The sequence below is a fragment of the Idiotropiscis lumnitzeri genome, chromosome 3, assembly GCF_059441095.1.
Source record: "Idiotropiscis lumnitzeri isolate Australia: NSW breed Sydney's pygmy pipehorse chromosome 3, RoL_Ilum_1.0, whole genome shotgun sequence".
In the NCBI taxonomy this organism is placed as follows: domain Eukaryota; kingdom Metazoa; phylum Chordata; class Actinopteri; order Syngnathiformes; family Syngnathidae; genus Idiotropiscis; species Idiotropiscis lumnitzeri.
In genome coordinates this window covers 18,701,668-18,714,583 of record NC_142393.1, presented here as the reverse complement: position 1 = coordinate 18,714,583, position 12,916 = coordinate 18,701,668, and the positions used below count along the sequence as shown (strand labels likewise).

At 40.0% G+C, this 12,916-nt stretch overlaps 2 protein-coding genes across 4 annotated transcripts in view; one reads left to right on the top strand and one right to left on the bottom strand.

Moving 5' to 3' along the window:
- Positions 1-364: 364 nt before the first annotated feature.
- dffa (DNA fragmentation factor, alpha polypeptide) lies at positions 365-5,002 on the bottom strand. The gene is made up of 6 exons (XM_088291374.1): positions 4,819-5,002; positions 3,460-3,618; positions 3,213-3,367; positions 2,818-3,025; positions 2,254-2,372; positions 365-1,572 (listed from the first exon to the last, which is right to left on the bottom strand). Exons 1-6 carry the CDS (start codon positions 4,910-4,912, stop codon positions 1,345-1,347), a joined length of 963 nt encoding a protein of 320 aa, XP_088147500.1. The 5' UTR covers positions 4,913-5,002; the 3' UTR covers positions 365-1,344.
- A 190-nt stretch (positions 5,003-5,192) lies between these two features.
- Positions 5,193-12,916, top strand: part of pex14 (peroxisomal biogenesis factor 14) — a 55,177-nt gene continuing 47,453 nt past the window's right edge. For 2 of the 3 annotated variants that reach the window (XM_088291371.1, XM_088291372.1), the window contains exons 1-2: positions 5,193-5,295; positions 7,855-7,905. In XM_088291371.1, coding sequence (XP_088147497.1) covers positions 5,260-5,295; positions 7,855-7,905 — 87 coding nt within the window. In that variant the 5' untranslated portion in view covers positions 5,193-5,259. The remainder of the gene's footprint in view (positions 5,296-7,854; positions 7,906-12,916) is intronic. The other variant, XM_088291373.1, reaches the window with a different exon arrangement.

Here is a 12,916-nt window from a genome sequence, read left to right as displayed (position 1 = left end):
GGTGTGTGCACCGTCATGTGCGTTCATTGGAGTGAAGATCATGTCTTACATAGCTCACATGGGCCTGCATCTCGTGTCTAGCAAACCAATACCTAAGTTTCATAAGCCTCACGCTGGCTTCACGTAATTCAAACATGAAGCGGCATCTTCGTTGCCCACGATTGTTAGATGGGCAGGTGCAATGAAGCGTGCATATATGAAATGAAGAACATGTTATCCTGTCTAACTCTTTATTAGGAAAATGATAAATTAGTCTGTGCACTCGACTCTAACGCTATCTCAAGCAAGGTCAGGCTTTACGCAAATATATTGTCACTCTTTGCATATTGTATATCTTGGAAATAATTTTGCTCACAGTCAGATCTTGCGCTACATTTTTATCACTCAATCAATCAGCTATACCGCTTAGCACAGAAACCTGACGAGAAAAAAAATCATTACTTGGAAATCAAAGCAGCAACACGGGAGTGACCACACAACCTTGCCACAAAACGTCGATATTTTGAGAGGTTCATCACAATCAGGCAAAAAAAGCCTGACAATCGAAATTTGGAGGTGGATTTTTTTGTTCAGGGCCCTCCTGTGTGCGGATGTTATTTTGGTGCTCACAGTGGTTTTCTCTTGGTACAGCGTCTTCCTCCCACATTACAAAATGATGCACGTTAGGTTGACTGAAGACACTAAAGAGTCCACAGGTGTGTATGTTTTAATGTCCTCACTAGCTGGTGACCAGTTAAATCTGCACGCCACCTCTTGCCCAAAGTCAGCTGGAAAAGGACAGAAAACATTTGACTGGATCGGAGCTCTGTCCGGACGAATGAGGAAATAAAACCAGTTGGCAGGATATGACAACAAAGACTCTTAATATTTCAAAGATTACTGGCCTCGGTCAAGAAAAATAGAACAGAAACACATCTCCATCTGAGTCTCCGAGTGCATTTTCTTTACATTAAAACCAACAAGTCAACTGTATTCATGTAATAAAGTGTGAATAAAAATGTACCCGCTCATATCAGATGGCAACAGTTCGACATTAAGCTTCACACAAATGCATGTGATGTTTGTTTCACAGCAGCTTGTCATCATCCAAATAAGGACTATCTGTGATTATTGTCAGATGTTTCATAAAAACGTAACTTGTGCAAAGCCCTCCACTTCTGCTTTAGGCAAAAGTATTTAAGTGGCTTGAAAGTTGTACCGAATGCTACAAACATGAACCTTGTTGACATTTATACGAGATCCAGCGGTAAAAATAGTATCGCTAACCCAGTGCGAAATCATTCTGCTGGCCCTGAAGCGGTCAGCTTAAGCTCTTAGGAGTCTGTGCTCAGGTCAGGTAACAAACTATTTCCCTCTGTGAGGCGGTGTTGCTTGGCTCTCCTCGTCATTCTTGTCATTTGGCGGCTGGCTGCTGATCCCCTGCGGCATGTTGCCCCTCAAAGACTGCACGGCCTGGATCTGCTGAAGACGTCGTTTTAGCTCCGACTCGCAGTCTTGAAGCAGCGTCGACGTCCTGACGTTGTCCCAGCCTAACACCTTCTGCATAACCTCCGTCCCTTTGGTCACCACCATCTGAACACAGAAAGTGTCTCATTTGAATGCAAATACAAAGCAAACTCTCAAGTTGGACGTGCCTGATGTTGTACGAGTTGTAATTTGGCAAATGCACCTTAGTGATAAGCCCATTTTATGAAAGGTCAGTACAGAGAAAGACCATAAAATTATGCATTTGATGCATGTTTTGCTTTTTCAAGAGAGAAAAGCTCTTTTTTTTGCTACACTGGACCACCTCAGTCATTGTTTGAAATTGAAAACTAGTTTGGAGCTGTACAGGAGATAAATGCTAAAAAGAACTCAGCAAATGAGGGGAATGTGGACTTTTCTTTATGCTTGTAAAAACTCATTAAGGATGCGATACTGATGAACATGCACACCCAGGGAGCAACTAGAAGTGCTGTCGGATTGCTCAAAACCACAGCTGATCAACCACTACAAATTTCACCGTGCTGCATCACGTATAACATCTGTTTTTGTGAATTGGAAAGTGTCATTATGCAAAGAAGAACCAGCATCGACAAATGGAGTCAAGATTTGACTTGTTTTTCTAACATCTTAATAAGAACTTATTTTTAAACCTGTATGACAGCTCACAAATGGTAAAAACACTGGATGCACACATTGTTGTAAATACATAAAGCTAGTAATTGCTCAAGAAAGTGCAATGTAATGCGTGAGGTGAAGACTGCGTATTACCTGGAGATCTTCAGTGGACAGCCTGGTCTCTGGGCTTGTTTTGCCTTTCAGGACCATCAAAGTCCTGGAAGTGAATCCAGATGCTGGATCCACCTCCATCCCATCAGGCAAATCAGCACCTGCAGTAATTGCAACATAAACAGAAGAATTAGTTGCTTTCAGAGGTTCTTTAAAGGGGATACGACTATTCAACTGTGACAATAGTTCCACCTAGTGGTTACTGGCATTAGTGCAACGTCCCTAAAAAATGCATAACAGACGATAATAACGTAATAACAATGCAATAACAATCCAAGTCTATAGCAGGGCAACAATTCAAGCCATTTCAACCATCCACACTTTAACTCACACCTATGGACAACTGATAATTCTCAAATCAACTGAACATGCTTGTTTTTGGAATGTGGGAGGAACAATCATGCAAGTATGGGGAGAACATGCAAACTCCACACAAGAAGGGTTCAGCTGATTTGCACCGAGACTGTAAGGCAGTTGTGTTAACCACTACTCAAGTTGCGAGTATTAAGAGGTATTCATTTTAAAAAGTAGCTAATTTCAACGTACCTCCCCCACTGTGCCGCCTGGTCTCCTCCTGTGGCTCTCCGTCTTCTTTGTCTGCTGCTTTGAGAAAGAGTTGGAGCAACTCCTTCGATTGCCTCTCCTCCTCCCGACGGTCCAAAACCCTCTGCAGTGTTTCCTGAAGGTTCTCAGTCTTCTTTTCTTGGAAGCCGAGAGCAGAAGCTAGCTCGGGACAAGGGACGTCCACTAAGCACTGGAACAACATATGACTCTGATTTTACATTAAGTGCTCATTTAGATGTCAAATAAAGGAAAATGTTGTTTGTATTGCCTTTTAAAGATACATCAGAGAGAAAGATTTTGCTTCCTTTTTGATAAAACATACATATGCTATCTACACACATACTGTACATACATACATATAGAACTAGTTCTGGCACCTGTAAGTCTTCCTCACACATGAGGATGATGCTGGCCAGGTCCTGTTTTAGCTGCAAGGCCACATCCAACCATGATGCAGTACCATGGGCTGCGTCTACAGCGTCGCTCTCAAGCATCACGGAATCCCTCGCCATCCACGCTGTGCCACCATCAACTACAATATAAGGCATAAAGAGGTGCACAGGATGCTAATCAAATAAAAAAAAATAATATAAACTTATTTCAGGTCGAACCAAATATGCTCACCCCTGCGAAGCGGCGACCATGTCTCCTTTTCATGCAGCAGCATGAACTTGGTGTTTAAGGGCAAACACCAAAAGTAGGCTTCGTCCTCGACTATTGTCCCATCGTCTTCTAAGACCACTGTGACTGGGTCGTGTGGTGTGAAACCAAGAAATTCACTTCCTGAAATGAAATGATCAGTGTGATGATGTTACACAAACAATGATCAGTTCAGCTCAATAATGCTGCATTCAGTTGTGCACATACCGATCAGACATTGAAAACACTTGTGCTACTTGCAAAGAATGAAAATAAATTGTCGTTTTAACAATCAGGAGAATAATCCTGCCATTTAAAATTCCTTCTATGTGTGTTTTTCCAAAATTTCGTAATATATTTCGCAAATGCTAATTATTTTTACTCTACAGTAGACGTATTTGAATGCACTAAATATGATGTAAAAAAAAGCTAATGTGACAAAATAAATTGCCTGATGACTTCAACAAGATTCCACTGCACAATGACAAGCATCTCCAAGTGATGCATTTTTTTAAACAAAACTTAATTTCTCACATGTACCTGTAAGTCTTTAAAATGCTTAAAATATCGAACACAATATTGTCACATGTGGTTAGCATCTCTACATCATAACCAAGAGTTTCCGGGTTCACCGCTCTGATCAGGCCCTCTTATGTGTAGTTAACATGTTATTCCCATTCTCAGTGTAATTCGGCTTTAACTAAATTGCCTATCAGTGTGAATCTGAAAGTGAATGGTTGGTTGCCTTGCCCAAAGTCAGCTCGGAAAGGGTCCAGCTGACCTTTGACCCTTAAAAGACAAACGCTATTGAAAATGGTTTGATGGATGCCTTTCCATTATGGAGGCCGGCATAGCTCAAACATACTTTACATAAGGGGTGGCTTGGCTCTTTTAAAACATAACTTTGAGTTGACCCGCCCCCCTAGAGTGTAGGTAGTGAACTCCAGCATAGCTTTGGCCAACGCCTGGTGGTGACTAGCATTTAAGGAATGAGACAACAGGAGGGAGGCATCTTTTTGACTCGTTTCACGTTCAGCTCCTGCAAGTTTCAGCACGTTAGAAATGTTGCTAGACGAAAAGCCAGCTCTTGATCATGTGAGATAAGATTAAGTGGCCAATATGGTAGTGGGTGAGACGACTCTATAGTGTTAAGGATCCCTTCAATCAAGGATTCATTACCTTATTGTGCCTTACAGTGAGGTTTAAATCTATAGGATAAATATGTATCGCAGCCTCATTCCGTAGATTCCATTTTAGCGTTTGTATTCATACACAGGCATTAGACCAGTGACTTTCTCAAGCTAAGCAGCAACAAAGTTGTGTTTAAAATGTGCATCATCTCACCTTTTACCTTCAGCTCCTCCAGCGAAGGAACAACCAAGCCATATGACTTCTGGCGTGTAAAGTTGCATACCTTACACGGCTTTCGATCCGCCATTATGCGCAGAAACGTTCAACTATAATGCTTAATAAGACAGCGGGTGACAGCTCTCAGTAGTTGGCAGTTTCGAATACGGGAACGCCGATGACGATAAGGACTCTGGGATGTGTAGTCTTTCTGCTTGCGCGCATCACGGAGCAGATTTCCCCCCAAATTACAGTAAATATTTTCCAAAAGAACTAAATATGTAAACTACGGTTGAATTGGTGTTCTGTTTCAGATACATTTTTTAAATCGAATCAAGTCGAATTTAATGTTAATGTTCCGTTTAGGTCAGCGAGCTTGCACTTTGAGCTCAGGCAGAAGCAATCAAGCATCGAGCAGCCTTCGACGCGAACAGCAAGATGACATCCACGGACCAGTCTGATCAACCAGCACAGGTCAACAGAGATCACATAATGTCACTTGCCTGTTAATATGCACATGCATTATAGCAGATTGCACATTGTTCTTTAAGTGTCAGTTACATTAATCGCATCTGTATGTTTTATTCCGTAAATGTTAGCATAATAGCTAGTTAGCAATGCTCGGTAGCTATTGAAAGCGTTCAAAAGTTGCCACACTGAGGACTAAGATAATTCTGTTAACTTTCCACCCCATATATTAGCCGGAACTCATAAATATCCTTTCCATTATCTCGAGTTATTTACTCGAGCAAAGGCGTGGACTGTTGATTTGCAGTTAACAAGTTGACCCCGTCAAGATGGCTTTGTTCGTTAACTTTGTGGTTGTTTAATAACTTCCGTACCCTGCTGACTAAAACAAAACAACACTGACAATTCTAAACCTTAAAAGTCCATTATTTAGTGGCGCAGTAAAATATTAGTGGTGCTGAAATGAACCACCCAAGATGAGACTTAAGATATCATAACCAGATACATAATGTTGCCATTTTCGATGTAACATATGGACGACGGTGGCAAAGGTGTACTTATTGGCCTTTGATTTAGATCCAATATTGAAATAAATACACAGCTGTGACACTTGTTCTTTCCTCGTGAGCTAAATTTACAAGCTAAGCATAAAATTCATTTCCTGCGTGTGCTTGAAATTGTTTCAAATGCTTGACACATTCAACTTCAAAGGTGCTTCAAATTTCAACAGTTTATCTCTCCATACGTAGATATCCTACCAACCATGGTGGATTAATGGTATACTTCTACAACTACTACCACTATTACTAAAGATAATAGTACATTTTTATTGATTAAGTACTTTACATTTCGGCAAATATATTCTGTGTGGGTGGCACGGTGCATGACTAGTTAGCACGTCCACCTCACAGGACAGAGGTGCAGGGTTCGATTCTGGCTCTGACATTCCTGTGTGGAGTTTGCATGTTCTCCCCATGCCTGCGTGGGTACTCCGGTTGCCTCCCACATTCCAAAAACATGCATGGCAGGTTGATTTGACACTCTCGATTGCCCTGGATGTGAGTGTGAGCGTGGATGGTTGCTCGTCCCTGTGTGCCCTGCGATTGGCTGGCAACCAGTTCAGGGTGTACCCCGCCTACTGCCTGAAGATGGCTGGGATAGGCTCCAGCACCCCCGTGACCCTCGTGAGGAGAAGCGGTTCAGATTATGGGTGGATATTCTGTCGAAGTGGATTGTGCATATTTGCTCGGGTGTGCTCTTCGATTGACAGAGCAGCTGTCCTCGACAATACTCGCATCTCACCCAAATTTAGTGTGGATAGGGTGACCCTCATGAGGACAAGTGTTACAGACAATGGATGGCTGGAATGCAATACTGACAGCTATTTTTCTTGTAAAATGTATGGGTATTGATAAAAACAAAATACTTTCTTTTAATTTAATATTCATCTTTTTTGTACCAAAAGCACATTACTCAAACAAAGTTTGCTTTTATTCCTGATAGCAATCAAGGTTTACATAAACACATGTAAATAAGTGCTTTCGGAAAAAAATGTCCCTTCGCTCAAAACAACCAGGTTATCTTTTAAAAAAAAAATTCAACGAATTCATGTCATTTGATGAGCTGTCAAATTGCAAAGCTTGGCTAATCTATGTAAGAGAAATAGTAAGAGTTTCTCACGCTTTTTTTTCCCATGTAGAGTTGCACAGGTGAGGCAAGACAACCTTGCCAAAAATTTTGTGGCTTGTAAGCTCATTCCTGGGGTCAGAAGTTTCCAACATGCAAATATATATCACAGCTTTTGCGATGGATAAACGGTCACCATGCCTTTGACAATACTCAGCCCAATTGACTACGTGATTGCCTTCCACTGGACTCCTTTTCTTGTCATATGTGAAACAATGTGAAAATGGTTCCAGATTCCACTCATGTTGTCTGTTTCTTAGCAGCAATTAAACGTGCTAGTTTTTTTAGTTTTTTTTTTAATGACGCAGTCATTAGAGGGGGCGGAAATGTCAGTAAAGTGTAATGGCAAACTTTCTGTTGCCAACACTGATTACTTTTGTAAACCAACTCCTCTCTATTTGCAGCCATGTTGTTAGTATGTGCAGTGCATTTGTGCAGGAACACGCTTAAAACAATGCAAAATGCTAAATATTGGATGGAAAAAAAGATTGTTTAGTAGCACACCTGTACTGTTATTGCAATTGCCAAATATTTTGATGACATTTCATGATGTAAGACTATAATTTTCATAATTTATTCATTTGTGCAAATGTGATAATTTACCATAGCTGTATGTTTCTAAAAGGTTGAAACTTGATCTTGATCATGCCTAATTTTAATTATGGATATTCTGTCACAGTTTGCCAAACAAACTACTGGTCAGTACCATAGGTTGAAAAATGATATGACTGTTAAGTAATATAGAGTGACTATTCGGGCCAGGTAAGATTCTATGGTTCATATTTAAGTACACAGACGTTCATGAGATATAGTACAACATTCACTGCATCTGTCTTCCAGCAGGTGGCACTCTAATACTGTTTCTTTTTTGACTCTCAGGCTCTCCTTCCTTCTGGTAATGACGCACCAGCTCCCCCCAGAGAAGCACTAGTAAGGAGTCAACTTTTCAGTAATTAAAAACAACTTCACTGATAAGGGACTAGAATCTCTTGCAGAAATTGAGTATGCTCTCTCTCTTTAATGCAAGCACGTATTAGTAGGAGCATATTAGATATTTATTTTAATCTCGTGTAATCAGGAAAACGCATTGCGATGAATACATTTTAATAAATGATGGGAGTTATACTGTTAATTATGCGGCATGTCGTGATTCTCAATCATGTACCTTAAAATCTCTAGAGTGTGTAACATTTGGAATACTAAAGAGATGATTCACAAATCTGCAACCTTACCCAAAGTTTGGTGACAGTGAGAATTAGCCATATTTTGTACAACGGTGAGATTTTTTTTTTTTGCGGCATCTTTTTTCAATGATGTGCAGACAGACACAAGGAGCAGAACGTAACAGAATCTCTGAGCAGTAAAACAAAGTTAATGCATCGATTACATATAGGAAGGTAGAACCACAATCTATTCGTGGCGGCCGAAATTCATGGTGGCCCACCATAGATAAATGTATACGTTTTAAACACTGAAGATATAATGTCTTAATTTGTGGATTGGTGAATTAAGAAATGACAGTCAATCATAAGGTTTGCAAAATATGGTAAATATCTGCAGATCTGATTGAACCAATCAAATCGACAGAAAACCCAAATTGCAAGCAATTAATTTTCCATGTCTCTAGTAATGTTTTTCGTGAAACCTCCATTTATCTGTTTCCTTACTATTCAATCCAAGTAAAAACCCCACCATTTCTTAATTTTTCCTTACACTCTTTATCTTTAAATTACTTTTATGTGTTTTTCATATTTTTCAATATGAATTTTGCACAGGGTAAATATTCTGTATTGCTTAAAAGTAAAACTCCTGACAATAATATAGCATCCTCACCGCTGAGCAATATAAACAGTGACTACATCACATAAACTAATTTAATGCAAGGTTGGCAACATTTTAAGTCGTATCAGCTGTTTTTCAATGGCAATGTGTAAAGTGTAACACACAAGCAAGTTCCCATGTGATGACTATGATAAAAAATTGGGATTGCTGTTGCCAAGCAGTGGAGGGAACACATCACATAGAGTGTACTGTACATTAAATGTCCTTGCAGCATAGCGTCCAGGTTAGGAGTGTGGGGTATTGTTTAACTAACATGTCTCAATGTCATTCACCATCATTCACATCCCCTCTCACCCCCCCACATCATGCCTTCATGCCAAGGCTAATTTAATCCTGGGGTTATTGATTGATTGTGGGAGCATTCTCTCAGGCTTTCTTTCAATTTACTTCAATTTCATCATCCCACTACGCTTCAAGATGGCCTTCTCAAAAAGGGAAGAAATTCTTGTTAGGAGGGTTCTGATTCGAGATTGGTTGACAAGCAGCAAAGCCCCCCCCCCAGCGACCCAACCGCGTGCGTGTGCGCACACACCGCTGCCCTCACTTGCAGTCCCTTTTCTCTTTTCTCTTTTTGATGAGCTGCTCTTTCCCAGTTAAGTGGATTATTACAGTAGGGATAATTCTTGTCACATGGCATTATTTGGATGAGGTGAATAATTGAAATTTGTGTCTGAAAGGATTTTATCTGGATGAGAGGAATGGGAGTGCTGGCAGGGTTGGGAGGGCATTGAGTGAGTGAGCAAAAGTGAGAGAGAGAGAGAGCGCGCGCACATTTGTATGACATTTATGTGCACATGTGCATGTCAGACTGGGGATACCAGTTAAGCTAAGATGTTCTGACTTACCTTTCCCAAATCAGCAGGCCCTGGCACACTGCACCATGTGGGCTTTCCTTTGTGGTAACGGGGTCCAGCTGAGTGTGGGCATTGCCACAGCCTCTGACACAATTTAGGCCAGAGGGGCAAATCTGAACCTGCTTTGAGTGAGAGAGAGGGAGAGGATGGGAGAGACTGGGACAACCATGCTTGACTGGTGTACCAGTCGCTGCCAGCCGCTCTTGTTGCCTGCGGCACTGCTCTTTGCCGACTGTCACACCCCCAGCCTCCCAACCTCTTGCCCTCACCACACACACACACACACACACACACACCCCCACATGCACACCATCCGCTCGCCACCTGCCGCTTATTGGTGTAGTGCCGTTGACACTCTCCTGGTTCTTCTTGGTGTCGCCCTTGCTTCTTATGTTATTTTCTTTCATGTAAGTCATTATACTTGCATGCATGCCAATAAATATCCAAATCAAAATGGAATACCGGTATGCAGCTAGCAAAATAATGAGTTAAATTTTTGGTTAAACTAAATTTAGTAGTAGTAATTTTGTAGTAAAGTACAACAAAACCCATATTATATATAGTCATTGATAATAATATCAATAATTGCAATACTAAACTTTTACAGTGATGTTAAACGGCAGAGTTAAACCATATTAGAACTTTTTAATGTGGAAGTCAAGTCCAAAATGTTCTTTGCATGAAGGTTCCATGTGCCCCCGCTAGTCTAAACACGGTATTCTGATTATTATTACGTTAATTATTTCGCAAATACAATTTTAATCAGAATACAATGTTTACAATAATGGCGTCACATAGAGCATATTACTGCAAGGAAATGTTTTGAATGAACTACCGCGTGAAGTTGATGGCCTCTAAGGTTGTACTAGTTTGTATATTTTCAGAAAAATGGTCATGGAGTGACTTCAGTACTTACATCCTGCGGAACGTAATACTTTTTCCAGCTTTCTAATGTGTATTGTCCCTTTTACCAAAAGTTAAGATTGAGATTTTTCATTTCATAGTGGTTAGCTTCTTTTTGTTTCTTTTTAACTATTAAGATATTTGAGATCTATCTGTAACACAAAACATCTTCACATCTGGCAGTTTTATCGCTTTTACAGGTATGTTTATAAATGTATGCATTACTAAGGAAAAAGTCTAGATATCTTTCAGAGATTTTATAGTAGGCGTTGGGTGTAAACTGCATGTTGTTGTTTTTTTTTCAAATTAATTTTTAGAGTGCAACAAAGAATTGTAGAAACAGCCCTGCTCTCGCTGCAACTTCAAAAGCTTCTCTTCCCCAGGATATTTAGCAACTATGATGAAAAATTTAGTGAGCGTTAAATAAGCTGCTTTGAAGTGATCTGTTGCAGCTCAGCAGTCTCCAAATTTCTGTCGCCCTTCCGCAGCCGCCGTCATACTACAGAGGTTGTGTGTTAAGCTTGGAGTGGCGGGGCGGGGCGGGGGCACCTGGCTGGTTGGCAGAGGATGTGTGTGCCAGCAGTAATCAGTACAGCCGCAAACATGAAGGCGCTACTGTTGGTACTGTCTCGTTTTGGTTCTGTCTGAAGCCTTTATTCATCAGAATAGTTTATTGCTCCAACCAGCCTTGCAGGCAGGTAGATGATTTTTATGTGTCACCCCTGAATTTTTATTTATTTATTTATTTATTAGTGATGTAAGTTTGTAATACACTAGCGATATCATAAAGTCTGAAGTCACAAAACAGTTCTTGTCATCACAGCGCCATCTAATGGATCTGGTAGTGCACTGCCCCACAAAATTCAGTACAATCTTCCCACTGCTTCTGGACCTTGTTAGAAACAGACAACTACAGAAGCCGATGTGACATCCCTATCGTTTTTGCAGAAGTCATTATTATTTTCCGAAGCAAAGTGTGTTAGGCCCAAGTCTACAAATATTGGGTATGTGTTGCACCCTGGGACCTTCAAAAAAATTTTAGTCATATCCTGAAAAGTACAAGAAATGAGCAACGTATGAGTGTTTGAATGTACAATCGTGTCAAAGGTTTTCACATTCAAGTTGAAGTATTGCGATTGGGATTTAAAATGACTAAGAAGAATATGTATCAACTCCAGCTTTTTACTTAAGTAAAATTATAAAAGTATTCGTTTTTAAAGCTACTTAAAGTATAAAAGTAAATGTAATGCAAGGCGGTAGGCGACTCAAACATTTTCTTTTCATTATGTTCTAAGTGGCCTGATACTCAAAGGACGGTTTTCTGATTAATCTTGCGTTCATGAAATAATAATTAATCAGATGAATCCCCCCTTCCCCAAAATGACTTGAAGGACAAAAGCTTGGGCCGCATCATAGGGTCATATTGCGCACTGCCCCGTCTCCCCACAAAAACATTTTTATAAAGGCCATAATGATTATAATATTTTATTCAAATGTTACATTAAAGGCTACCTTTAGAATGCATATATGCCATTAAAAATGATCACATTTAATAGGCCTACAAGGCTAACACATTAAAGTGTCATGTGTACTAAGAAGAAAAGATTTGATGACTACCGCTAGTTCAGAATTGTAATGGTACAAAATGTCCAACTTCAATCTTGGGAAGTGTGAGGGCCACGGATGTGAAGTAAGATGCCCGAAATGTCAAAAAGTAATTACTGTTACTTACAAATATATTAAAATAAATACAAATATATATATACTGTAAATTCAGATTTGGCCACAGTCAAATTTCAAATACCACACACCTGCCCACCAAATGAGTTTACAACATTGAATCTCAGCCTTTTGCTTGTCAGTAAACCATGGCCTGTCTCTGTAATTAAATTTTAACTTTGACCTGGGATTTTAAATGGGGTAAAGTCTTCAGTTCAAGTTTTCAGCATATAATATGATGGGGCAGGGAATTCAAATTTAATATTTCATAATTTCTTCGTCACAAAACGGGAAATGCTTAATAACGCTCCTGTTCATGCTCTAAAGAATCCCACGCTTAATGTGTGGATTAATTGTCATCTCCATAAGATTTCGGTGTGTAAATATTTTGGTGTTCATATAGCGTCATCAAGAAAAAAATGTCAACTGTCACATTTTAATGCAATGCGCCGGTGTATTTGTTTCATTTAAATCTGCGAAAAAAGCTAGGTATATGTAACGAACCTACCTGGGTGTCGGCCATTTTTAATTTACTTTAGTTTTTGGAACCTTTTCGTGCCTTTTATAGAGCTCAAATTTGAACAAAGTCCGACAGAGTTTACCAGAACATCTTCCAACTTGGA